We start from the raw sequence: 27,111 nt of genomic DNA on the forward strand, positions 1-27,111 counted from the left end.
GCCGGGCGCGATGGCGGCGGAGCGGGGCTTGGAGCTGGTGCGGGAGCTGCACCGCGCCGCCGGCGGGCACCTCCCGCCCTTCCGGGTGAGCACCGGCAACACCGGGGTGGGCCCCGCCGCCGGCCCGCTCCCACTGACTGTGCCCGCTGTTGCAGACGGAGGAGATGCGGCAGGCGCTGGAGGAGATGCGGGCGCTGTACGAGCGGAACCAGGCCGACGTGTGAGTTGGGCGTCCCGCACAGCACGGGCGGTGCTCCCCGGCCCGCAGCTCTCCTCCTACTCCTCTTTCCCCTTCCCCTCATCCCCCAGGTCCGAAGCGAAGTCGGGACGGACGGACCTGATTTTCCTCATCCGGTTCCGGCACTGCTGCCTGCTCCGGAACCAGCGCTGTCTCCTGGCGTACCTGTGAGTGCGGGGGGCGCCGCCCCTGGGCTCAGCCCTGCCGGCACACGGTCCCCAGGGACAGCGTGTTGGGACTCTCGGCCCGGGCAGGTGGCTTTTCCGCAGGCACCTGTGGAGCTGGTTCTCCTTGTGTTCATTGCTGGTATCACCACAAAGAGAAGGCTCTGCTTCCTCCTGCTCTTTAGAAATTTAGATTGCTGGATATGGGTGTTCTGGGGATGTTGCCAGCGTTCACCTCAGCAGAGGCGGTGGGTTTGCCCCATTTCTTCCCCTAGGTATGACCGGTTGCTACGGATCCGAGCTCTGAGGTGGGAGTACGGCAGCGTTCTGCCCAACACCATCCAGTTCCACATGTCAGCTGAGGAAGTGAGTCAGCCCCGTTTCAAACTCTTCTCCTCTTTCCACATATTCTGATATGGAATCTCCTGATGGATTATTTAATACAATCAAAGTAGGGTAGTCTTCCCCTCCTATAGGCATGACATTCAACATATCTTAATGTGAATAGCTGTGTGTATTCATTGTCTGTGGGTACAGCTGTGTTAATGCCCACAGGTGGAGTGGTTCAACCAGTACAAAAAGTCTCTGGCTACCTACATGAGGTCAGTAGGAGGAGAGGAGGGCCTGGATCTCACACAGGACATCAAACCTCCTAAAAGCCTGTACATTGAAGTAAGTGCAAGATTCTGGTTTCTGGTTTCTGTCCATGAATAAACATTTTCCTGACTATCTCTTTCTGAGCGCTTCATCCCCATCCCAAGTCAGTTCATCAAGAAAAACCTTTCAGAGTTCCAAAGCTTTCACAGGTTTCTGTGTTTTACTCTGCCTGCCAGCATTTTACTCCTACTGAGAGCACAAAGTATGTTGCGAGATGGCATTTCTAGTTTGTGCTGGGGTGAGTTACCCAGTAAGAGGTTTCTGCAGCTTTTTGCAGAAACTTAACTAACTACAGCAATCAGAAACGTGTTCCCATGCTAAGGACTGCTACCTGCAGGGGGTGGTTGTGTTTTTTCATTGGACTCTTCCAGAGCTGTGTTTCCACTTGGCAGGTGCGGTGTTTAAGAGACCATGGGGAATTTGAGATTGAAGATGGCACTACCATCCTGTTGAAGAAGAACAGCCAGGTACCCGTGGCAGGGGTGTGGTCTGTTCTCTTCCATCCCTTTCACTCCCATGACATCCCCCTGCTCATGCTGGCCTTGCAGCATGTCCCAGTCCCTGCACACACAGCTCCTTGCTGTCTGCATGGTCCAGAGTGCCGCTCTGCCTGATCTGGTACCATGAGGCGCTGGATGTGCAGCACAACAAACAGAGCTGGTTGTGGGCAGCAGCAAATCCAACCAATTCAAGGAGGGTTTTTCTGTGTTTGTGTGCAGCACTTTTTACCCCGCTGGAAATGCGAGCAGTTGATCAGACAAGGAATCCTGGAGCACGTCCTGTCCTAAGGGTGCAGGACAGGAGGGACAGCTCTTGCTTGGAGGCCTGCCCACGATGGGGACTGAGCTCTGGTGCGTGCAGGACTTCAGACACCTCAGTATTTCTGCAGTGGCATCCTGCCACTCCTCATAACAGCCTTTGAAGCCTTAAAACCACAGCTCTTCATGAGCAAAGGGTGCATGCTGGTAATGTAGCAATCCTGGCAATCCAGGATAGCAGGGGGGCATTATCCAAGCCCCACAGGTACAACCAAGGTTTGTGAATGCATTTTTGTTTGTTTAAGAGTAGTTCTTTGTTCACACAGTGTATGTGGAAGTAAGACACCGACTGACTGGGCTCTAGAAGCCAGGAAAACTCCATAGTTGCAAAATAAAGAACTCCTTCAGCCTCAGTCTCTTGAGTTTTTAAGAGTTAATGTGATGTTCATTCAGCACTCTGATCTGCCTCTCCAGCCAAACCCATCCTGACCCTGCAGTGTGATGGTTATTTAAGTCTCTCACTGGAACTGTTCTTCCAAGTGCCAGATAAGGCTGCACAAGGTTCTTTCCAGGATTAGACATGAAGCTTAGTCCTCATCAGAGTCCCATAAGTGTTTCTTGACGTGCTGTGTGAATGATCATTGAAGTCCGGGTCACGGGCCTGGGTTTTTCCCAGTGTGCTTGGTCTGTGCCTCTGTTCCTCTGAAGAATCCCTTATCCCAGAGCAGTGTCTGGCAGGGCCTATGGGCTGTTTGGAGTTGGGGTGGGAAAGGGAGCAGAGGGTTTTAAGGATTCTGGTTAGCACAAAACCAGAGCAAGGCTGAAGAGCTGCTTTCTCTGTCTGGTTCTGCTAATGGAGCTGCTCAGCTCTTGCACTTTGCCTGGGAAAGCACTCACAAAAACAGCCCTAGGTAAGACTAGAGGTTTGCTTAGCCCCCATCTCAGACTGCAGCCAAAAAAGCAAACAGCTGGGGAAGAAGGCAGGAACAGGATAAATGCCTGGGGCATTACAGCATTGCTCTGTCCTCACTGCAGAAGCAACAATCTGGTTGGTTTTGGATCCTAGGCTCAGGCTTTAGGAGGAGCTGTTGGGAATAAATGTTCAGCAGCAATTGGGGAAGGTTACTGAAATACAGAGCAGACTGGGGATGGCAGGAGGTGCTGTAACATTACAAACATTACCAACATTTTAATGCCACAATTCAGCTCTCCTGCTTGGAGTGAGCCAGGCACAGGGGCCTGCAAGCCCTTCTGCCCTGGCTTTCAAGATGTAACTGGCTCCAACATCAGCCTTCTGCAGAGAGCAAGCACCTGCATCACCAGCAAACACTGCCAAAGAAAATCCTGTGAGATGGCTGCCCCGAGACAGACATGACAAAACAGCACACTGCCACAGAAAGGCACCAAGGCTGCTGCTTTCAGTTGGAAAATTCAGCTATCCACAGGACCAATTTCTTCAAAAAGGACTCTAGGCTCCCCATTTGCTATTTTCTGCACAGGAAAATCCTGGCAAGACCAGAGAGGACAAGGCTGATTTCCCAACCCATACCTCCCATTCTGCACCAGACCAGCCCTAGCCAGGATCACTGCACATGTCCCATCACCCACTCAGAGATGCTGGTGTGATTTTTCCAATAAGCTGCTTCAGAGCTGAGGCTTGTTCCTCCAACAGCTGGTTCTTCTCCTCCATGGTCTTTTGCTTCAGCTCAGCAGCCTGCAGGGCCATTGCAAACCTCCTGTTCTCTCCACGGAGCTCTTCAATCAATAGTTTGTTCCTGGAGATTTGGGCCTAAAGCAGGGACAGGAGGCTTCAGGTTCAGCATCCCATGCAGGGGTACCAGATGGGCAGGGAGACACAACACCAGCCCCTCTTGCACTCACCTGGGCATCTCTGAGCTGAGCTGCCCTCTCTGCCAGCACAGCTTCAGCATTCCTCAGACTCTGTTCCAGCCCCTCTGCCTGCTCCACAGCTGCCTGCAGCAGCTGCTCGTGTTCCTCCTGCAGTGGGAAAGAAAGCCTGTCTTTAGGGTTTCCCAGCACTCTCCTGGCTTCTGGCAACCCTGGACTGTACATTTCCCCAAGGCCCTTTTTCGTGGACCCTCATACTCCTTGAGGCAGAGCAGGGGGGACTCATCAGAGGTGCAGATACAAAGAGCAGTGGGACAGATGTCTAGAGCAGTACAACCTTGCCTAGGTCTGCACCCAACCAGTTTTAAGACAAGGCACAGAATTTCCAGCAATATTTTCTATAAAAGTAAGCCATTGGCCTCCCTTCTCCCAGCCATGTCCAGGAAAGCTCAGGGAGAGACAAAGTCTCCTTGGATTCAGTCCTTGTGCCTGCTCATTATAATTCTTTAGGTTATAATTTTCCCAATCTTTGCCCAGAAGACAAACTCACAAAAACTCAAGACCTGGTTGCTCAGTGCCCTAGAGATAAATCCACCTCTTTGAGTGCAGGGTGGTGACTGGAGGATTCATGAAGAATTAAAAGTTGCAGCTGAATTTAAAGGTAGGCACATTTTCCATGTGGGTTCTTTATATCTAGCATCTTCTACCCAAACCTCTGGTGGCTTCAATCGCAGCTGCCTTCCAGGTTGCCAGGCCAGCAGTGTCCCCTTCACAGTACCCTTGACAGAGCTCCTGCAATTCCCTGCTTACCTGGGTCCTGACCAGCTGCCTGCATGTTTGCTCAGCCTGCTGCTGGAGGCTTTCCTGGAGCTGCTGAGTCTTGCACTGTTCCTCTCTCAAGGTGTTTTGCAGCTGCTCAAACTGCTTCTTCGGCACCATGTTGTTTATCTGGGCCTTGGCCTGCTGCAACTGCAGAGTGTGCTGGGCCTGGGCCAGGCTCAGGCTTGCTTTGGCTTCCAAAAGCTGTAACAGAAAGGTTGGCAGCTGGTTACAGCTTTGAGCCAACAACGGGGCAGACCCAGGCTGTGTTTTGGGGGAGAGGAGAGGTTAGATAATGCCCTCAGCTCTCCCCCCAGCATGGGCACAGCAGAGCTGCAGGACCATGGGAGTGGTGCTCACTGGGCAGCCTGCAAAGCAAGGAATTGAGAGCTGCAGGAGGAGAAACAGAGCCCCTTTGCTGAGAGATGCTCCCCTTGCTCAGTAGTGAGGAGCAGGAGTTGCTGGAGGGATTCTCTGGCTGGAAATCCCAGCACCAAGGGCCACGAGAGCAAGAGACAGAGGGGGCTGCTCACCTGGGTTCTTGGATACATCCCAGGCTAGCTATGATGTACTAAATGTCCTGTACTACATGTCCTCTGCTTCCTGTCTCCAGCAAAGGGCAAACCTGGTACTGGGAAGCAGGTCTGGCCCAACTTTGCACTAGGGAATGGCTGGCATGGGTAAGCTGTGCTTTGGAAAGCCAGTCCCCAGGGTAGAATGCAGGAGAGGGATAATAACACATTGGAAGATTTCTCACATTGGCTTTCCTCTCTCTGTCCTAGTGATCCAAGTTACTCTGCTCTGACCACCTCATTTCCCATCCCTCAACAAGCCTTGTCTGGCTGCTGTCATCCCAACCCCTTATCCAATTCTACCACTCTTCCAGCTCCTCTGTCAGCTGAGCCATGGGGAACCACAGCTCCTGACACCCCTGTGTGAGCCACCTCCACTCAGCCTCCACCCGCTCCGCCCAGCCAGCCTGCACAGAACAAGGACAGAGGGAATAGTCCAGGGGCAGCTGCAAGTAAGGACCTGTTCCCATCTGCACCTGAACTGGCTTCAGCCATATCTGAGCAGGAGGGAGAATCCTTTCTCCCCACAAAGAGGAAGAGGACAACTTTTTTCTGGCTGGAGAAGGTGTCCAGGCAGGACAATACCAACATCAGAGACCACTCAGCAGTCTGCCACCGAATGAAGGACACCCACCTTTTCCTGTGAGGCCTGGAGCTGCTGTTGGAGCAGCTCCATCTCCATCCAACATGCTGCATGCCTCTGGTGGTGCTCCAGCCTTGCAGCAATCTCTGCTCCTCCAAGCCACTCAGCCTCCAGAAGCCTCTGGCTCTGCAGCTGGGCAGTGCCAGGGCCATCACTGTGACCAGCCTTGTGCTCAGGGGGTTCACAGCCCAGCTGATGCCTCTTGACATTGGGGTGAGAGAGCTCCTCCTTGCCTTTCTCACTCTGGAAAAGGTTGAGGGGGAAAAAAAAAAAACCAAATCATGCACAAGTAGCTTGGAGTGGGAACACATGCAACAAAGACTGACTGGGCCATGTGGGTTTGAGACTGGGAGTGAGAGAAATCTCAGGGAGAAAGAGTGAAAGTAATGAAAACCATTAAAGACTTTCCCCTTCTGTAAGACTCTCAGTGGCTTTTGTCACACAAGTTCTCACTGCTTTACAAGTTATAAGATGAAGCTGGTTCCTCAAAGCAAGACTGGGTTTGAATGTTCAAAACTAACATTTTTGTTCTCCTCTCTGAACACGTGCAGCTTTTGCCCTAAATCCTTGAGCCAAGAGCCTGTTAGTTGGGGTTAGTGGCTTCTTACCAATGCTGTTAACTCTGCTATTTCAGCCAGCTCCTCCACCTTCTCTCTACCCAATTCACTCCTGTTTTTCCTGCTGGGAAGAGGGATAGGATCAGCTTCAAGACAAGAGAGCAGCAAAGCACAGCCCCACAGAGGAGAGCCCTGTTTTGGGTAGTCACACATCTGGTTTTGGCCTGCAACAGGAAGCAAAGCCAAGCCAAAACAGATATGGCCCTGAATTGATTCAGGAGTGAGTCGGGTGTCTGCCCCAGCAGGTGACTCAGCCCAGCCCAGGGCAGACAGCCTGGGGACATCCAAAGTCCTGCAACGCTGTCAGAGGCCTAAAAATCAAGGGATGAAGAACAATGGGAGGGACATTTTAGCAGACTGGGATCATCCACACCAGAAACATGTGTCTCCCCAGATTTATGGCTCAGTGGGTGACCCCAGCACCTACCTAAAGCTTCCTAAGGAAGAAATCCATCCCATGTTAACTCTTCAGCAAGCTGTTCTCCAGCAGCCAGCACAGGGAGACAGCAGAGTGAGAAAACCATGCACATCCCCTGTTTACTCTGGCATTCTGAGCTGGCTCCCTGACCTTTTCCAATCTGGTTCCCAAAGAGAGCAAGGACTAAAAACAAAAAACCCTTCCCATGACTCAGGCAAAACATGTGGGGACAATCAAGAGACAACACTAGAGAAGGAGGAGGTCTTCAAGGGAATGGAAATAAAGGGGAATAAGGACAAAGAGCATCAGACTGAATTTATGTGGCTTCCAGGTGGCTAAAATTATTTTGCAGTCCTGTGGATACAAAGTGATTTGATTCATGAAAACACCAAGACTTCATTACAGGCTAACAGGTGGTGAGGCCAACCCCTCAACTGCAATGAAGCCAGATCTGGAAAAAACAGCTTGTTTGTGAGACCTCTGTGATTTTACAGTGCTGGACACAACAGCTGTGACCCCAAATCTGAGGTGGCCTCATTATCCTTCCACTTCTCTTGGTACTGCCAGTCTCCCAGGAGGCCATGAACACCAGCACTTGTGGGAATGAAGCTTAGTCCTGTGTTAGACAGTCCTATCCTATAACTGCTGCTAAACACCAGAGCCTTATAGGACCCAAATTCTTCAAGGGAAGGTGCAGGATAACAGACCATCCATCCTGGCAGGGAGGACAGCATTGCAGTCTGTGTGCCTGTGGCACACAAAGGAGCTGCGTGAGGAAGTTCTTCCTCTCTTCTTGAAGCACAAGGACAGTCCAAGGGCTGTGTGGTGTTTGCTCACCTCAGTGCAGCTGCTTTCCAAGTTTTACATCAGAATTCACATGCTGTGCTTCCTGTGGCATCTCCAAAGTCCATGTACAAGGCAGCGGAGATGAATGGGTAGTCAGCCACAACCACAGGAGCACATCCCAGCTCCCAGACCACGCTCCCACAGTCAATAAATACACAACATAGCTTTTGCATTTATCTACATGTGCTCAGTAATATTTATTAATTGGAAGTATCCTAGTTCATTGCCCATTTCATGTGAGCAGCAGAACAAAGCTGCTGTTAGAACATCCAAGAGAACATAGCTGCTGTTACAGCGTTCATCAGCCTTGTGTCTCACAAGGCATCTGCTTTTTGTTTGCAGCAGCATGTTAGTTCTTCAAATTACCTTTGCACTCGAACCTGACACTCTCTTGAGCTCTGGGTTAATTTTCCAACTACTGCACGACATCTTTGAGCTGCATCAGCTCCTGTGTCAACCTGTTCCTCTTCAGCTCTGTTTTGACAGCCTGAATGCCAGGTTTCCCTCTATGCTGTTACACCACTCTGTCTCCCAGAGCTTTCTGCCTTCTCTTCTTGCCCTGCAGGTCAGGTCTGTGTCTTGAGATGTCTGCTCTTTGGAGGCATGTAACTGTGCTGTCTCTGCCTCCTTCCCAAGAACATCCCCTTGTCTATCAAGATTCCATTTCTCCCTGAAATGCTTTCCCTTCAGCTCCAGCTTCTAGATTGACAAGCCATTTGTTACATCTGCACTGCCTGCACTGGTGTGTCCTTCCTTCAGTGTTGAAGTGGCAACAGAAGATTTTGGTCCACCTGCTCAACTGAGCCTTAGGGGATCAGCTCCTTTTCCCCCAGAGGACAGCTCTCCAGACACCTTGTCCCTTTTAACACCAGAGCCTGCAGCTTCACTCTCTCTGCATTACTCCCATTTCACCCTGCTGCCTTTTTAATCTTTTTATACCAAGCAGCCAGCCTTTTACATGGCTTGGCTTATTCATCATTTAACCTTTTCTTACAACTTGAGCTGCCTCTGCTTCCACAGAGACTTGTCTTTTTTTCTTCTGCTTCCACTACTGCTTCTCATGGGTGCCCTGCTCTTGTAGGCCTCACCTTGGAGCCTTTATTGTTGGGAAATCACCTCCTGTCACACCAATGTTGCTCCAATAAAGCCTCACAGCTGTCCTCATGCTGGCATTCATTCCATGACAGCTCTTGGTTATGCTCAACCTCCACATCTTTCCTAAAGATAAAACAATTTTCCTGACCTGGGTTTGATATCACAGCTTGAAAAGCTCAGCCAGCCTCTGAATGTATATTTGCTGGAGATGCAATACAAAGGGGATTTTATGTTGCAAAGTCAAGGCAATTTGTTAAACTTCACTGAAAGTTCACATACCTTTTGCTTTCTCAGATTCACGCCCATCACATTTTTTCCAGCACCTCTAAAAGCTCCCCACTGCAATCAGTCCATCTGCCATTCACCAGAGATAAAATAGTTTAAATGCCTTGTATTCCTGTTATTTAGGTTTGTTTCCCCTTCTGCCACAGACTTCAGCCAAATCACTTTCTTTCTCCTTCACCTACCCCATATCTCAGCCCTAAAACAGGGATAATGACCTAGCAAAATCCTCTGCTTGCATATTGCCAAGGGGAACACTGCTCCTGAGGGAGACACAGCAGGGCAGAGGCAGGAGGAAGAGAGGATAAACAGTTTTTCAGTGACAACCTCTCTCTTTCACAAGCCAGTCTCTTTTACCTATATGAAGAACTTTAAGACATTTTTCACTGCTTTTAAGATGGCAAGCTGTGATTATTTAGCAAGTAGAGAGGCAGGTTTGCTGAAGGACCAAGAAAGATGTAATAAGAAAACACTAACGAAGGCCCTTTTATATCTCTCACTATTTTAAGGTACAGTCTTTGGTGGGCACTGCCGCTAACACAACCTTGTAGAACATTCAGAGAAACTTAGAGTCTTGAAATAAAAGCACTCACTTAAGGGGAGTTTAGATGTTTCACTTCAAACAACTGCAGCCCTGCAATTCTGCCCAGATTTTCTTCCAGATTAAAACAGCTCTCCAGCCCTGTGAAAAATCAGCCCAGACTATGCTGGTGTGAGCAGGAGACACACTCCTAATCTCATCCTTAGCCCCAGAAAGAGAACAGTGCCAGACCTCAGGCTCAGTTTGTCCCTGTGCTGCCTCTTTATTTCTTCTCTGTCCTGGTCCAGCTGCTACCCTGGATTTGCAACTGTTTCTTCAAGATCTCTGTTCTGGTCTTCCATCTTGCACATCTCAGCCTTGGAGCTTTCCTCACTGTCCTTCCTCTCCCTCTCAAAGTTTTTCCACATATACTCTATTTCTTCCTCATTAATAGTTTATCTGTTGGAAGGAGATGGGATTGGGATATTAGCACCACACTCCTGAGAGCTTTCCTCTCCTCCAATAGCTCCAATTGAGATTGATCCATTGGTCCCACTCAACAGGGGACTCTCTTCAGGCATTCTGGTCCCTGCTGAACTTAGGGCAACAGTCAGTTTCGTGCAGCAGTCTCTAACAAGCAGAAACCAGTGGGTCCCATTTCTTACCAGCAAGCAGCACAGTTCTCCCCATTCTTGTTTGCAAGGAACCCCAAAGAGGAGAAGGGAGAGGCCAGGGCATCATCTGCCACCGCTCCTCATATCCCTTCCTCTATTGCAGGGTGGTTCCTTGTCAGGATGTGGTGGTGAGAAGCTGCTGCTCCCCACAACTCCCCTGTGAACAGAAATTGCAGGATCTGATGTGCACAAAGGCAGACAGAAGAGCTGTAGGCAGTTTTGTGCTCCTTGAACTGTTCTGTCACCAGTGTGGCAATTTAGGATTTTCTCTTGCAGTGCTGCAACACAAAACCCAGCAAGCATCACTGACCTCTCAGTTCAGCAGCAAAAGGAGTAAATGTGGAAACTGAGGCCTCTCCCAGGAGCATTCATGGCTGTCTGAAGAGGAGGACAGTGGGCTCACATTCTCACCTCAGGCAAGCAGGTTAGAAGTGTGCTGCAAGCCAAGGGTGACAGGGCTCTGATACAGCCCCTACCATCAGGAGACACCTGGCTGCTTCTTCTCTTGGTCCTGTCCCTGCTTTTACTGTGACAGCAATGCTGAGTGATCTCTGGTTCCTCACAAGATCTACACAAACACTTCACGAGGTGACAGTGATTTCCACAGAGCCTTTGGCCAGATAGTGAGGCAAAGGCTCCAAATCCTCCTACCAGTTAAGATAGGCTGGAGAAGCACATGAAATAACCCCACATGAGTGATGAGGTACCATGCTGCTCCCCAGCCTGAACACTCTCTCCAGCAACCCTGCCGGACCAGATGTCTCATCAGTCACACTGTAGCAGTTGTGCTTACCAAGCAGTCAGGACATCTCCCCCCGTGCTACTCACCTCGGTTTCCAGCTGCACCTTCAGGTCCTGCAGCTGTTCTTGGAGCTGCTCCACTGGGAGTGACATTTCTGTAAACACAGAATTAGGAACATGAAGGCTTGGAGAGGGGTATGATGGCAGAGAGGAGCCCTGTGAGGGTAGGCCTACAAGACAGGACTGATCAGGATGGCTGCAGCTTCATCCAGTCCATACAACCCCAAAAGATGGACATTCCCCATCTATCTGGCAACTAGTCCCAGGGCTGCATCAGCCCTCTTGGCCAGAAGCTTTTATCTAATACTTAACTGGAATTTTCCAACCCACAGTTTGGGCCTACTTCCTCCTTACTGCATTGTTTCCTCAACATCTTCAACACTGAAAATCTGCCAGTTCACCCATAACTGCCTAGTTCACAGGTTCCATCACCAGCTCTCAAGTTGGAAAACCCTCCTCTCCTTCATCTCCCTCCTTCTCACCACCCATCTTCTCCTTCCCTCCCATGGCTGCCCAGTACCAGAACTGGCAGCAGTAGTTCAGGCACAACAAGCCTCCCCACACCCCCATGCAAACTTGGATCCAGAGGGAACTTTGTTCTTGCTGAGAGGACAGGCACTGAGCCCTTCTGCACGTTACCTGCTGCTGGCAGCCCTCCCTTAGCCCTGCCCTCCTGCAGCTGGAGGCGCAGCCTTTGCAGCTCCCTTCTCAGCGCTCCATTCTGGTCGTACAGCACCTGAAACAAACACTGCTCAGGACACAGGACAAAGCTCCTGCAGCACCAAGAGCAGGAAGGGCCTCCCCCTGCCCCAGCACAGCTTTCCCAAACAAAGGCAAACATGAGAGAATTTGGAGGAACCAAAGAAGAAATATAACCCCAGATTTCCAAGACCATCATTACACACTGTAAAGCACAAAGCAACAGCCCCTGAATGCAAAAGCACACAAAACCAGGGGGTCTGCAGACACCTCAGGGGGCTGGGCCTCCTGAGACCCTCCTGACCTAAATAACCATTGGTAGAATCCAACACAGAGGAAATACCATGATCTCAGCATGAGCCCAGAGGTTTGTGCTTACATCCTCAAGACTCTCTTGTGGGCACACGGGCTGGCCAACAAGCACCACTCTATGCACACAAGGCAACCAGCAGGATTCACAGTGAAGCAAGGCCCACAGGCCTCTGGGAGGGAACATTCCCAGGTTGCAGAAGGAATAAAACAAGGTAAGAAGGTGCTGATACCATGGGAAGCACAGCACGAGGCAGGTCTTGCTGGTCTCCTGGTGCCAGAGACACCACAAGGCCAGTACAGGAGTTTATCCCATCTCCATCAGTAAGGAGTCCCAGAGCTGAACACCAAGCAATGAGCCACCACACCACACCACACCAGTGCAAAGAGCCACTTCCATGGAGGTGTCTGGAGATGGGCAGCTGCTTGCTTCACTTCACATCCTCCATCCTGCACTGGTAGCAACAGCATACAAGGCCTCCTGCCTTCTGGACTGCCCACTATGAGCAGACATCCAATTACATCCCTTATCCTGCCGCCCAGAAAACTGATTTTTTCTGCAAGAGACTATGAACTAGGACACTTCCAATTAATAAATATTACTGAGCAGATGTAGACAAATGCAAACCCAGTTTGTTTCATCTCCATTCTAAACAGGAAAGAGGGGCTGAGAGCATTCAACAAAGGCAAAGGATAAACCCAACTGGGTGCCTTCAACAGCGGCAGGTGAAGCCTGAAGGTCAAACCTTCCCACCCATCAGCATTCTCATGGACAGCTCTGGGGCTGCTCAATGGACAAAAAAATTGCAGCACCAAGCATATTCAACCCTCTGGTGCCATCTGGAGCAATGCTGCACTGGATAGTGCTTCAGAATGTTCGCCTTTAATTACAGCTTGGAGAGGTGCTGCCTGATGCATCCACAGGATGGCTTTGCTGAAAGTCTGCATTTCAGCCCTTGCTGAGGGGCTGTGACTGTCACTGTCCCTGCTCAGGGGTGCTCCCCAGCCACAGACAGCATCTGGGAACAAATGGGCAATGTGGCAAGCACAGGACTCAAAGAACAGAGCACCCATCACAAGTTAAAGATATACAAGTTAAAAATGGGAGAAGGGAAACAGAGGTTGTGCTCATGCCCCAGAAAGCCCCAAGCTCTGGGAAGGAGCACAGCACCCTGCAGGAGATACAATACACACAGCACCAATTCTTGGACCACACACACACACCAGATATCTGGACTGGCTTACCTTGACTCTCTAGCAGAGTTCAACAGCAACAAGTTTTTTAGGGGTTTTTTAAAGTGGGAGCAAGGGAAAGGAAGGGAAAAACAAAAAGATAGAAGACTTTAGCTGTTAATACGGTTTCCAAATTAGGAGAACAGCTTTCTCCTTGTGCTCAAGAAGAAATCCAACAGAGCCCAGGGTGGTCTGACCTTAACAACAGAGGTACATGGCTCCCTAACAAAACAGTCCATGGCTACAGGCAGGAAGGAATTTATGATCCACCCCTACTCTCTCTCCTGCCAAAATTCTAGCAAGGCAAACAACCCATGGAGGGTTTCAGGAGTGAGGTGACAGGACTGTGAGCAAGGTAGGAGGGATCCCTCTGCCCTGTGATCAGGTCTGCCTGTTTCCACTCCCTCAAGCCAAAGTGCCCAACATGTGCAGCAGAGAGCAGCACTGTCACACCAGCAGCGCCACCCGCACATACCTGGCACTGCCGCTCGTACTCCAGCACAATCTCAGCAAAACGCTCGCTCTGCTTCAGGAACTCTGGGCTGTGAGGCTCCCCCTGCTCCAGCTGCACAAGGAAACACTTCTCATCAAGAAAATCATCTCCAAATGGAGAGTCTAAAGCTCTATTAAATCACTGGGGTCATGGTGCTACACCCATACATTTATCCCTAAGGGGCCCATCACCTGAGGGATGGGTCAGAAAGAGGAGGAAGAACATTTTTCTCCACATGTAAGACACCAAACTACAGGCTGGCTTTCCTGGCTAACAAGATCACAGACTCACCTCCTTCCCCAGATTCATTTTAGGAGTGGAAGATACTAAAACAAACCCTTTACTTCAATAGTAGTGAAAAATAAAACTTTTCTGGAAACCGAACTTTATATAAAGTTTTCTCTTGAAGACTGCAGATTTGTAGAATTCTCTACAACTGGAAACTTTCCTCACACCTTTTTTTTTTTTTTCCCCCAACTTCCAGGTTGTCATTAATGTGCAGGCAAGCTCACAAAGGGGGAGACCATAGTGACTGATACAAAATATGCAAGATCAATTTTTTTATGAATTCCTGAGAAGTTCTTATTTGACTGGAACAGAGAAAGGTTACCTTATCCTTCACAATGTGGTTGAGTTCTTTTTGCAGCTCCAACACCAGTTCCTCAGAGGCTGACAGTTTCTCTGCCATCTCTGTGACCTTGTTTTGTAGCTGTGTGTTCTCCTGCAGAGAAAATGGAGATTTCCCTGATGCAGCGGGTCCTGTCATGGCAGGATGGGTTTATCAGCCACAGGTCCTCAGCAGGGAGCTGTTAAACAACTGGCATATCAGCACACCAAACACAGCACAGCTCCCAGGAGACCCTGGACATGGCCTGGTTTTGGCCAGGACAGGGTTGATTTTTGTAGTAACCAGGAGGAGATGTGGCTAAGGCCCAGATGTTATTCTGTACCACCTCAGTCATTGCTGGGGACAGAGGGAAGGCACTCTCTCTCAATTCCAGGGAGAAGGACATGCCTTCCAGAGAAAACGTGGCTGCTCTGCAATGAGCATTTTGCATGTAAATCATCCTCTCTTTTGTACACTCTTGTTTATATTGTTGCTGTCACTGGTTGTTTCTTATCTCACTGCTGTTTGCAGTAAATTGCTCTTATCTCAACCCATGGTCTTTGCCTTCTGTGCCTCCAATTCTCTCCAGCCACTGAAAAGCAGGGAGAGGGAGTGAGCAAGTGTGATTTGGAGAGTCTTGGTAGGAGAACTAAATTTGGAAGCACCATTCCTAAACCACAAGAGGACAGCACATTGCCGATACCACATGGGCTCATCTCTCCAAAGGACAGGAGACCTTTGCACTAATTTTGCACAATAAGAGCTAGACACAGCCTCACAGGACCATCGCTACCTTTGCTCCCCAAAACTGTGGTTTCCCTCACAGCTAACAAAGGCAGCAAGTCCTGAGCTATCTTCATCTGTACTCCTACACTGAACAGAACTGGGGTAATCCCAGGCATGCAGACACCATCATCTCTGCTTTTGACATGGTCCCTGGCACAATTTTAGCTTTGGTCATTGTGTTTTCAGGTGTTACCAAGGGCCAAACCACTGCCAACAGACAACACAGCAGGTTAGTAATGGCATGGCAAGGTAACAAGCTCTGTGTTTAATGTATATAACAACTGTATGGATGTGGCTGATGATTCTTCTGCATAAAACTCCTTTCCAACTAGAGCAAAATGAACGATCTATATTTGTCGCCACCTCTGCTTTGCCACCTCTGAAAGAGTGAAGATGTTTCATCCAAGGCAATTTTACTTACATTCATCACATGGTTCAATCTCCCTTGCAGGTTGGCCTCTTTGCCCTGGAGGAGCCGTGTATCAGCCTCCAGCTTCGCCTGGTGACTCACTGCTTGCTGCAAAAGTAGCTCTTTTGCCTCTATTTCTGCCTGAAAATTCCTGGGGGAAAAAAGCAGCACAGTTGGGACAGACAGAGAATGATCCTGGATGGCCACAAGGTACAGACACCCCCCTCCCACCATGCACAAAGCAGATGAGAGCTTGGTTGGGATGATGCTGAGACCATAGGGAGTGGAGAAGGGTCTTCAAGGATTTTCCTGCCACTGACACATTGGCAAAACAAGTGGGAGTTTCAAAAGGGACACCGGGATGTGTAAGCGCATTTTCTCCACCCCACCAAAAGAACCCCTCCTACCTGAGCTTGCTCTGAGTGTGCTCAAGGGCGATGTACTGCTCATCCAGCTCCCTGCCCAGCTGCAGGCACTGTCTCTCTGCCTTCTCCAAACTCAGCCTCGCCTTGTCCCTCTCCCTGGCGATCTGCCTCACCTGGGTCCTGCAGACACAGCAAGCAGGGCATGAAGAGACCCCCTCAGACAGCCCACAGAAGGTCCCTCCTCACAGGGAGCAGTGCCCTTACCAGAGGCACTGCAGTTTGTATCTGTAGGAGGTGCCAGCTGCATGCTGGAGGCCACTCCTGGGGACCATGAGTGTGCTGTCCAAAGCTGCAGGCAGCCCTGCCAGGCTCACCTCCTCCTCCGTGCTGCTGCTCCACCTCTGCAGGAACAGCACAGATTGAGATCACTTCCTCCCTCTTCTAACAGTTCCAACAGGATTTCTGTTGTTACAACATCTGACCACCCTCCAGCCTTTCAGGGATACCACCCCCATCTCACAGATAAGCCTAGATCACACCCACCCCTGCATTCCACCAGCCTTGGGGTGACCAAACCCATCCTGAACCTGGCTGCAAGCACTTCTCCCACCCCAGGTTGCTCACTTCACCCACCACCACCGATCCAGGCAGAACCAGGGACCCTGAGGATCTCCTCTAAGCTCTTCCAGGGCTCAGGTGGCAATGACAAGTTGAGGCCTGACAAATCCAGTGTCTTTGCTGATGCTAGAGAAGTGATGAGGGCCCGGGTAGCTTGGCCAGAAGGACAGGCTGCTTCCCTGAGCTTTCGCCTCTGGTGCTGAGGAAAAAAACAGCAAGAAGAAGTCAGTGGGGCCAAACTGGCAGAAGAAAACTGATGGTTTTCAATACCAAAGGGAAACTTCAGAGACCAAATCAATACTGAAGAACATTTTAGAAACAACCCCAGGTTGCCAGGAGGGAGATGTCCTGAGCTGCCCTCATGGCAGCTACAAGAGCAGGTTTGCAGGCACAGACCATTCAGTTTGGTCTCCCTGCTGACCCATCAACACCCAGTATCCACAGAAAGAGCAGCACTGAAACTTATACCACTTGCAGGGTCTTGTGAAAACTGTCAGATGGGGACTGACAGCCAGCAATTTGTTTGACCAAAGAGCAAAACCCAGAAAGCTGATACAGAACTCACAACATTTCCAAAAGCAGCAATTTTGTACCACGTTTGGAAGAAGCCTGCCTTCAGAGAGCTGTTACCTTAAAGTCTTAGGCCAAAAGAACCTGAAACTATTATTTTTTCTTTTTTTTCGCTCAAGATCCTGGATTGAGCTGTCCTGGCTGTCAGGCTAAGCAGAGATTCACTTCCACCCTAGCACATTAACGTGGTGTTACTTCAAAAGCAAATGCCTTGCCAGTCCTTGGAACTGACAGCATTAAGAAGAAGTATTTTACATCAAACAAAGAAAACATGGATGAAGCTTGTTCATGCACTAAAAAAAGGACAATCTGTGTCACATGTGAGGTGCAGAGATATCAGCACTTGTGAAGTCAATATTAGAATTGGGGTGATGTTTTTCCTCTGCTAGGATGTGCATCCCTCTCCCTCCCATAAAAAGAGGAGGATCAACAGCCCACTTTTGCTCTATATTACAATCCCACACCACCTAGGCAGAGATTGCTCCTACTCAGGCAGTTCCCAAGGGAGCCTTTCAGTCACCATACAGTGGCTGCAGTACAGACCATATCTAAAAATTGTCTTGCAAGTAAAGAACTCTGCACCCTCAGGTGCCTGACTGATGTCTATGGAATCACCTACTTGTGAAAAGTGTCTTGGCCTGAGTTTTCTCAGTAAATCTTGTTCTTTAGCCTCTTTTTTTCTTTTTTTTTTGGGTTGGGGGTTGGCACGGAAAAATGGATGGAGAAACCTAAGTGTGCTATGTCTGGACTCGTGTCTGGATTCCCTACAGGATCGTTTTAAAATATCAAACGCAAACGAGCTGTCCTGTGTAGGGGATTGGCAATGACTTCATTGTTCCTTACCCAAGGTTAGTGGAAATCACCTCACGGAGCTGCAGATCGAGGCCATCAACCAGGATCCTTTTTACAAACCTCATCCCACGGAGCTGAGGAGTCTTGGCTGCTTAAGAGACACTGACATTCCGTGGAAAACGGGGTTATGCATCCGCGGGGATGCAGAGCCTGCAGCACCGGCCCGGACGGCTCGGTTCGGCCCCGCTCGGCTCGGTTCGGCCCCGCTCGGCTCCGTTCGGCCCCGCTCGGCTCCGTTCGGCCCCGCTCGGCTCCGTTCGGCCCCGCCTCCCCCGGACCTGAGGCTCCGCGCATGCGCAAACATCCCTGTCCAGCTCCCTGGATGCATTTCCTGAGGTGAACTGGGAAGAGCAGCGGCAGGAGGCGGAGGGAGCTGATCCTGCCTCTTTACTCAGCTGTCTCTGGAGTGTTGTGCCCAGTTCTGGGCTCCTCAGGGCAAGAAAGACAAGGAGCTCCTGAAGACAGTCCAGCGGAGGGCTGATGGTGGGACTGGAGCACCTCTCACGAGGAAACGTTGAGGGGGCTGGGCCTGTTTAGCCTGGAGAAGACTGAGATCTCATCAGTACATACAAATATCCCAAAGGCAGGTGCTAAGAGGACGGGGCCAGGCTCTTTCCAGTGGCGCCCAGCGACAGGACGAGGAGCAATGTCCCTAAATTAACCACAAAGTTCCCCCTCAGCACGAGGAACAACTTCGTTGCACTGAGCCCGGCAGGGAACTGGAACGGGCTGCCCAGGGAAGGGAGGCCATGGATTCTCCCTCTCCGGAGACATTCCAGACCCAGCTGGGCTGGGTGATCTCCAGAGGGCCCTTCCAAGCCCCGGCCGTCCCGTGGTTCCGTGCGCGCGCCCCGGGGCCTCACCCGCGCACGCGCGCACCGCTCCCGCCCGCCCCCCGCGCAGGCGCAGTGGCGGCGCAGGGCGCGCGCGGCGGGCGTTGTGCGGCGGCGGCGGCGCAGCCATGGCGGGGTCCGCGGGGTCGGCGGGCGGCTCGGCGCGGAAGCGCCTCATGAAGGAGGAGGACATGACCAAGGTGGAGTTCGAGACGAGCGAGGAGGTGGACGTGACGCCCACCTTCGACACCATGGGCCTGCGGGAGGACCTGCTGCGCGGCATCTACGCCTACGGTGGGCTGCTGAGACGGCGGGGGAAGGGCCGGGGGGCAAGGGACGCGGGCCGGGGGGAGAAGCCGAGGCCAGGGAGCGGCTCGTGGGCCGCGGCACCGCCCGGATGTGGGCCCTGTCGCGCCTGCGCCGTGCGGCCGCCGCCGGCCGGTGGTGGGGCCTGCCCTGACGGTGTCCCTTGGCCCTCGCAGGGTTCGAGAAGCCGTCGGCCATCCAGCAGCGAGCCATCAAGCAGATCATCAAGGGCAGGGACGTGATCGCACAGTGAGTGCGGGCGGGGCGGGAGATGTCCGTCACATTCCCTGCCTTGAGGCCGGGAGCGGGATCGGCCACCCGTGGGCCTGGGCAGCGTGTGGGGAATGACCTGAAATTGGTGGGACACCGGGACAGGTTGGCCAAAGCAGCTGTGGATACCCCATCCCTGGAAGTGCTCATGGCCAGGGGGGATGGAGCTGGATGTTTTTTAATTCCCTTCCAATTCAAACTATTCTGCGTTCAAGCAAAACAGTGAAATCGCCTAACTTGTTGTGATCCTAACAGTGGTTAATGACAAAGTTCATTAGGTTTAGTCACTGTAAAAAAAACACGTCTTAGAGACAAAGAAGGATATTCATCCCACTGAAAAAATCCTTTCTTGGTCACTAGTGCAAATTACTAACCTTGCAAATTACATTGGCTTATCTGTCATTTACTTGAAACAAAGTGTATGTGTGGGATATGGCAGAAGGCTAAAATGCTGGTCTTATAAGGAGTAAATGTGCCAGAGCTGGGGACCCTGGAGTGTTCTGTCCCTGATATTTTTGTTCTCAAAGCTGCTTGACAGCAGATCACGCTCTGATCATAACAAGCCTTTGTTGGCACTGTTGAGTTCTTTGCAAAGGAGGGGTGGGAGAGAGCAGAAGGGAGGAATGTGTTGAAATTGCCTGTGCTTTTTGTCCAGACATCAGAGTATTCACCGAATATCTGTTTCTCAGGTCACAGTCGGGAACAGGGAAGACAGCAACATTCTCCATATCTGTCCTACAATGCCTGGATATACAGGTAATCTCATAGCAGCAGATGCTAAAAATAATTTTTACTAAATCACTGGTCTTCATCATAAGGGTGAATAAATTAAGCTTTACACTGAAATCTTTTAATTATGGGCAGTGACCCTCAGACAGAATTCTGAGAACATCACCAGACTCTGTAAAAATTTCACCGTTAAAAGCCAGTCTGGCAAAATAAGTTCAGGTGATGTCTTGTAATCTTAAAGTTGTCTTTAACAGCTGACTGCTCTCACCTGTTAGGGCTAAGTTAATCTCTCAGCAAGCAGAATTGTCTTCAGATAGTCTTAGTAACATCATATCTGAACAACTGCCACACATTCAGACATGCACAGAACCAAACCTAGATTTTTGACTGACACCTGTTTGCTTTTGTTCTGCTCAGGGGCATCGTGTCCATCCGATAGGTTTGGGGTATAACTTGGATGTGTAGATGCAGTTGAAGAAAAGGGTGGTTTTCAATGGGCTGGGTTTGTTACTTATCTGTCACTGTCTGGGGACATAAAAATTAAGGTTGCACGTTCTAAGTGGAAAGGACAGCTTTTGCTTTATTTCTGTAAAGTGCTCATGATACTTTTCCAGCTGACACTTCAAAACTTTGTCTTGGAGTCCTTGAGCAATGCAAGGTGTTTATCTGAACCAAACACACAGAACTGAACTTGAAATCTGGTTCTATTTTGCAAGAAACATACACACTTTTTTTTTTTTAGCACAATTCTGTGATGTGACATTTCACAGCTTTGATTATGTCAGATCCATCATCTCTTGCACGCTTGGCTTTCTGGCCTGTGATTAACTTGGAAGTGATTCCGTGTTTTGACCAGGTTCGCGAGACCCAAGCCTTGATCCTGGCACCAACTCGGGAGCTCGCTGTGCAGATTCAGAAGGTAGGAGCATTTCAGTCCCTGTCTGGAAAGCATTGGCAAGGCCTGGGACCAGGGCTCTGGTGTTTCTCTGGCAGAGCTCAAAGCATAGCTTCCACTTTTTCTTTCTGTTCCTGAGAGTAATAACAAAGTGTCATCTGATACTGGGCGGCTTGCTGCTCGGCAGTGTGTTCGTTACTTTGGCAGTCTGAGGTTTTGCACAGCCTGAACTGAATTTGTAAGGGCAGCCCTTCTAAAGCAGTTGTGATCCCTGAGGAACTGAGTTCCCAGTGTTTTAGGCCTGCTCTTGTGGCAGTTTGGGTAACAGATGGTAAAAAAGTCCCTCTAACTGCTCATGCTGACATCTCTTTAAAAAGCCCTCAGCATCAGACCCGCATCTCCACAAATGCAGCCTGAGGAGAGCTGGGGTAATTAATCCATTTCTTTGTATCCACACAGGGGCTTCTCGCCCTGGGAGACTACATGAACGTGCAGTGCCACGCCTGCATCGGGGGCACCAACGTGGGAGAGGATATCCGCAAACTGGATTACGGGCAGCACGTTGTGGCCGGCACTCCAGGCCGGGTGTTTGGTAAGGAAATCGTGGCATTTATTGTAACACTGGTAGTGTAACATTAAGGTGAAGTGTAACAAGGTAACAACTGCTGTTGTGCCTGGAAAAAACTAGAGGAAATCAACGATGATGGTGGTGGTTTCATTTTCTCTGTCTATATTTTACTTTTCATTGTTGAGATGACTCTTTATGTGGTAGCTTTGGAAAAAGGAGAAAGGATTACAGCCCCTGAATCTTCGAGGGGATAGGAGCCAGGCCTACATGAATGCCACAATTAGGCCCACATTTTCTGTGTCCTGGTGGTTGCTCCATCTTTGTTAAATCAGGTGCACTTGCAGCTGGTACCTTCTGGTTTCACTGCATGAAAAGTTTAACATTTACTGTTCGTGGCAGTTCACCACAGGGATAGTGTTGGCCTTCAGGCTCACATCTTCTGGGTCTCTGAGAAACACACAGCCCTTACATGAGCTCCTGTCACTAGGAGAACCTGAGCTGGTCCCCACAAGTGAAAAAACACAAATGAAAACCTAAAAATTAGGAGCTGCCAAACTGGGCTGATTCTCAAAAAAGTTCACCTGGCATTTTGTATTTCTCACATCTGTCCCTCCTCCACCAAAATGCCCTGACAGTGGTGGCAGCGGTTTGGGCTCACTTGTTTTCAGAGCATTCTCATCTCACAAAGGGAAATCTTACAGATATGATTCGTCGCAGAAGTCTAAGAACTCGTGCCATCAAAATGCTGGTTTTGGATGAAGCAGATGAAATGCTCAATAAAGGTAATACATCTGTCTCCCTTTTTACTTGCTTTCTCCTTGCCTCTTTGAGATTCCAAGGTGTCCCGGCTAGCAGGCCTATTTCTAAAAGTTAGTTTTGAAAAAGATAGACAATTACAGTTAGTTATAGGCTGTATTGGGTTAAACTACACAACATGCCTTGTCTGATGTTACTGACTCTCACAAAAATGTTCATCCCACAGTATAGACCCAGTGCTGAATTCCAGATCAGACTGTGAAAGAGGAGGATATTTGGCAGAAGGATGTGCTAACTGTTCTGTGTGGCTTGATTTGCACTGCAGGCTTCAAGGAGCAGATTTATGATGTGTACAGGTACCTGCCTCCAGCCACACAGGTGGTTCTGATCAGCGCCACTTTGCCACATGAAATCTTGGAAATGACCAACAAATTCATGACAGACCCCATCCGCATCCTGGTGAAACGGTGAGTGAGTTTCCTTGGAGAGAACAGGGGCTCTGAGTTGGGCCAGCCCTGGGCAGTTCACAGTGTTCTCTGATTTTAATGTCCAGAGAGTCTCTCATGTTCCTTCTCACCACTCCTGAGTGTCTGCAGATGTGCTCATGTCCTGTTCTCCAGCAGGGGCTGGAATCTTATCTCCCTGCCTTTATTCTTGTCCAGTTCTGTGTGCTGCTGCTCAGCCTGGCTGTCCCCTCATTCTCCCCGTGGATAACAGTCTCTCCTCATGGAAATCTATCCTTCACACTTAACCAATTCCTGGGCTCTCCCTGAGGATTTTTTTAGGCTTCCTGTTATGATTTCCTATTACATAGCAGACAAAAAAACCCTGTTAGTTTACATCTGGTGATGTCACAGGTCCTTGTACACTGGAACTTGGGAAGAGTCTCCCTCTTGCCTGAGCTCTTACACTGCCCCACTTAGTACATTCGAGCTTCTTGAGATTTTCTTCAGTCTCTCTTGTCAAGATGCTGGAATATAAAAATGATGAGAACAGAAACGTTCCCCTTTGGAGCTGCCTGGCTGGAGCAGAGCAGTTCCAGTCTCTGCTCAACAGGTCGCATTCAGGCCCTTTCTTAAAGCTGAGTTTTTCTCTCAGGACTTTCTAGAACAACTCAGACTCCATCTGGACCCAGCAACCCACAGCACGTGGGGCAGAGGGGTGGTCTCTGGTGAGGCACACCTAGCCCTTGTAACTGCTGCTCACCTGCTTGTGGTGTTCTTCCCTACAGTGATGAGTTGACCCTCGAAGGAATCAAGCAGTTTTTTGTGGCTGTGGAGAGGGAAGAGTGGAAGTTTGACACCTTGTGTGATCTCTACGACACGCTGACCATCACCCAGGCTGTCATCTTTTGTAACACCAAGAGAAAGGTACAGGGGCCATCAGGGGCATCCTGAGGGTGCCTCAAACAATGCTGGGTTAGTTAAGTGGTCTGGTTGCTCCCCCACTTGGAAGTAGTTCAGTAGGACCATGGGTTAAACCTTTGGGAAGTGCCTAACTTAAAACAATGGAGACAAACCTGACAGGAATTGCCTTTTTAGAGAAGTAGGTAAGAATGTGCTCAATCTAATTGCTTGTAATTCCTGGAGCAAAATCACAGTTCCTGAATAAATGCTCTTAATTCCTTTCAGTACTTGAGGAGCCCTGTATCATAGAGGTGATGCTTTGTAAGGATTATTTACTTCCCTTAGTCTCAGAATGCTCGTGGAAGTGTCTGTCAGTCTATACCAGCTCATCTTGGCAGACATTGTGGAGCACAACCGCTGTGTTTGGCTGTCTGAGCAAAGAGCTGACCCAGGCTGTGTTCACAGGTGGACTGGCTCACAGAGAAGATGAGGGAAGCCAACTTCACAGTTTCATCCATGCATGGGGACATGCCCCAAAAGGAGAGAGAGTCCATCATGAAAGAGTTCAGATCTGGCGCAAGGTAAATGTCCCAGATTGCGTTGCTTACGTCAGTGAAGCCTCAGGGCAGGGAAACCCATAATACCTCTCTCCCAAGGCTTTGTTCAGCTCAGACTAAGGAGAACTCTGATTTCCATCTATCTCCTGTGGTGTTGAAGGGTTGAGAGATTGCCACTTTCCAAGGAGGGATGCTCGTACCCCTGGGTGTAGAATTAGTCTGTTCTATTTTGCTGAAGACATTGGGAGTTGCCTCTAAATATTATAAATATGATTAATAAATAATATTATTAAATATAGTATATTAAATACAATAAAATATGAATAAAATAATATTTATTTACAATAAGAATTGCCTTTAAAATACGTCATGGAAAAAATGTCTGTGCTCCATCCTCAGTATTTTAAACACGTGGGAGCATTATTCCTTCTGAAAGGTCCAAGCTGTGTTGGTCCTGTCTTGACTGAAGTTTGGTGATAGTGCAAGAGACAGCTTTCCATGCAGCAAAAGTGTGTTGTGGGCAGGGGAATAGCAGGGGATGCTCTGTGCTGGAGCCTGGGGGTTCCCAGAGAAGTTCTAACTGTGCCCTTCTCTTTGCAGCCGAGTTCTTATTTCCACAGACGTTTGGGCTCGGGGCCTGGATGTGCCTCAGGTGTCGCTGATCATTAACTATGACCTGCCCAACAACAGAGAACTCTACATACACAGGTAGGCTGGGGCTTCCCACAGGGCATTGCCGCTGGGGAAACTCTTCCCGCAGTGGCTCCATTCCCTCTTCCCTCCACAGAATCGGCCGCTCGGGCAGGTACGGCCGGAAAGGCGTCGCCATCAACTTTGTGAAGAATGACGACATCCGCATCCTGCGGGACATCGAGCAGTACTACTCCACCCAGATCGACGAGATGCCCATGAACGGTGAGTGCTGCCTTACCCACCTTTGGGAAGAGACTGGCAGCAGCGGTGCTAGGCTGTCCCACTGGGCTGTGGCTCTCTGCACAGCCAGTTATACTGTTAATTCTTTCATTGTCTCTCGTTTCAGTTGCTGATCTTATCTGAAGGTCCGTGGTTAGCAGGAAATTGTACCGTTTGGTACCCTCCAGAATTCTGTTTTGGACCCACCATCCTTTTATCATATTTTTGGTCATGTGTTCTTGAGTTGCGCTGCACTTGGGAACTTGTGTAAATATTGTCTGTACTCCCACCCACGTTTTTCAATAAAAAAAGGAAGTTTGACCATAACCTGTCCTTAATTACTTTAACCCAGCGCAGTAACAGGCTGGGAGTTTTGAGATGCTGCCATACTTGGCTAGCATAATGAGACAAAACATTGGACACTCCCGTATCTGGGTTCCTAAAATACAGGGCTTCCTGTTCTGTACCCTTTCATTATTGTGCCACGCCACCTGATGTACTTTTCGTTTCCTTAACTTAACCTTTAAGGATCAGACATCTACAGGAAAAATCTGTGGCCTGGCCCTAGCATGCTGTTGGAAAACTCAGTTACAAGATAGCCAGAAATTTCCTGCTGGTTACGTCTTTCTGGAGCCAGGAATCACCACACTTACTGCTCCAGATGAGGATTTCCCATCCCAAGGAACTTAGGCACAGACTTCCTGAACAGGAGGAGTATCCTGTCTTATCACCTTCTTGACCACTTTCTGCTGCTGTACCTCGTTCCATATTCCCACTCACCTCTGCTCCTGTGTCTCTGGAACGATGCTGTACTTTGCCAGCTGCAGGATCTTCCATGAATCTTTCCTACCTCGCTCTGCAGTGTCCCTTTGTGAGGCAGGAGTTGGCCAGAGGTCAGTTACAATCTGCTCTGTGCTTTTCCTGCTGCATTCAGCTTTCTGCATGCTCAGGGAGGCCAGGGGAAGCAAGGCTTGAGCACACCACAGTTTGTACAGAATTGGATCAGCTCTCAGCACTCCTTTCTGAGTAGCAGCGGAGTAGCCCAGGGTAGAGAAAGCTGCTGTCACCTCCTTTAAAGCCGTGTGAAACTCCTCAGTTCCCTGAACCTGATGTTCTTTACACAGACAGAAATTTGGAAATACTAAGCCTGTTCTACTGGGAATACTAATTGCAAGGGGTTGGCCATGGAGACACTACAGCCTCGTGCCTCTGTGTGCCTCCAGCAGCAAGGCTGAGCCAACATTCCCACTGGGCACACACATGGAATGTGCTCACACCGTCCATCCAGCTCGATGTTCCACACTGGCACAACAGCACCCTCCACCTGCTCACCATGCAGGGCTGTTGGGGGCAGCACACACACAGGCTCTGGATCTCTCCAGGAACTGGACAAGGAGGCTCAGCTGATCCAGAATCCAGCCTCGGGATCACCGGTCTGCCCCAGTAACGTTACAGCGGATGGACGTGGCCCACCCCTGCACGTCCCCACTGTGCCTGCCCTCGGTAGCTGGCCTTGAGACACAAGTCTGCCCTTACCTGGCCCTTGCAGGGTCACACACGAAAATGGAACCCCACAGCCTCCCAGTCAGCCCAGACCTTGTCCCTCCAGTTGCCTCATTTAAATGTGCCCAGCCCAGACGTAGGTCTGCTCCCACACCTGGCCCCCAGGCCCCTTACCTGACCTGCTGGCTAAACCCAGCTCGCTGTTCAAGTGACACAACCTCACTGCAGGCTGCTGCCACTCCAAACATGCAGCCCCTGAGCCCCCAGGTCCCGTTCCAGTCCCTGGCCCTTTGACCTCTGTGCCCACAGAAGGAGTCCCCTCTTCCAAGAAAGGGTGAGATGGGGTTAACAGCCAACACGGCCGAGCAAGGACAGCACCAGCAACCTGCTGCCATGTGACCACCCCCTTTTATCCCCTAAAACATCAGGTTCCCACACTGGGTTAAAAGTCATCTTGACCCCTCCCTTTCCCTACCTTCCATCCCTCCCACAAGCTCGAGGGCATTTTGCATTCATGGTGCAACTTGGTGGCACAGCGTTCAG

General features: G+C 50.1%; 3 protein-coding genes across 4 annotated transcripts; 2 read left to right on the forward strand and 1 right to left on the reverse strand.

The window, feature by feature from the left end:
• On the forward strand, positions 1–2,232 carry GINS1 (GINS complex subunit 1). 2 transcript variants are annotated; one of them, XM_005525366.2, is made up of 7 exons: positions 1–85; positions 156–220; positions 310–405; positions 678–768; positions 958–1,074; positions 1,452–1,526; positions 1,779–2,232. In XM_005525366.2, the coding sequence occupies exons 1-7, from the start codon at positions 11–13 to the stop codon at positions 1,845–1,847; spliced, it is 588 nt and encodes a 195-aa protein (XP_005525423.1). In that variant the 5' UTR covers positions 1–10; the 3' UTR covers positions 1,848–2,232. The 2 variants fall into 2 exon arrangements, with proteins under 2 accessions (XP_005525423.1, XP_014110101.1); XM_014254626.2 differs by lacking the exon at positions 310–405.
• A 744-nt stretch (positions 2,233–2,976) lies between these two features.
• On the reverse strand, positions 2,977–18,220 carry LOC106628297 (ninein-like protein). The gene is made up of 13 exons (XM_088052988.1): positions 17,885–18,220; positions 16,487–16,670; positions 16,118–16,254; positions 15,896–16,033; positions 15,501–15,639; positions 14,297–14,407; positions 13,669–13,758; positions 11,592–11,688; positions 10,980–11,047; positions 5,691–5,942; positions 4,476–4,688; positions 3,699–3,815; positions 2,977–3,606 (listed from the first exon to the last, which is right to left on the reverse strand). Exons 3-13 carry the CDS (start codon positions 16,183–16,185, stop codon positions 3,418–3,420), a joined length of 1,482 nt encoding a protein of 493 aa, XP_087909114.1. The 5' UTR covers positions 16,186–16,254; positions 16,487–16,670; positions 17,885–18,220; the 3' UTR covers positions 2,977–3,417.
• A 598-nt stretch (positions 18,221–18,818) lies between these two features.
• Positions 18,819–25,392, forward strand: EIF4A3 (eukaryotic translation initiation factor 4A3). The gene is made up of 12 exons (XM_005525365.3): positions 18,819–19,020; positions 19,209–19,281; positions 19,992–20,058; positions 20,888–20,950; positions 21,386–21,518; positions 22,196–22,276; positions 22,576–22,717; positions 23,482–23,620; positions 24,062–24,177; positions 24,754–24,861; positions 24,941–25,068; positions 25,193–25,392. Exons 1-12 carry the CDS (start codon positions 18,855–18,857, stop codon positions 25,207–25,209), a joined length of 1,233 nt encoding a protein of 410 aa, XP_005525422.1. The 5' UTR covers positions 18,819–18,854; the 3' UTR covers positions 25,210–25,392.
• The last annotated feature ends 1,719 nt before the right edge of the window (positions 25,393–27,111 follow it).

The sequence above is a fragment of the Pseudopodoces humilis genome, chromosome 3 (genome assembly GCF_049639895.1).
Source record: "Pseudopodoces humilis isolate 2021_Gansu_Grassland_sample_001 chromosome 3, ASM4963989v1, whole genome shotgun sequence".
NCBI classification, from domain to species: domain Eukaryota; kingdom Metazoa; phylum Chordata; class Aves; order Passeriformes; family Paridae; genus Pseudopodoces; species Pseudopodoces humilis.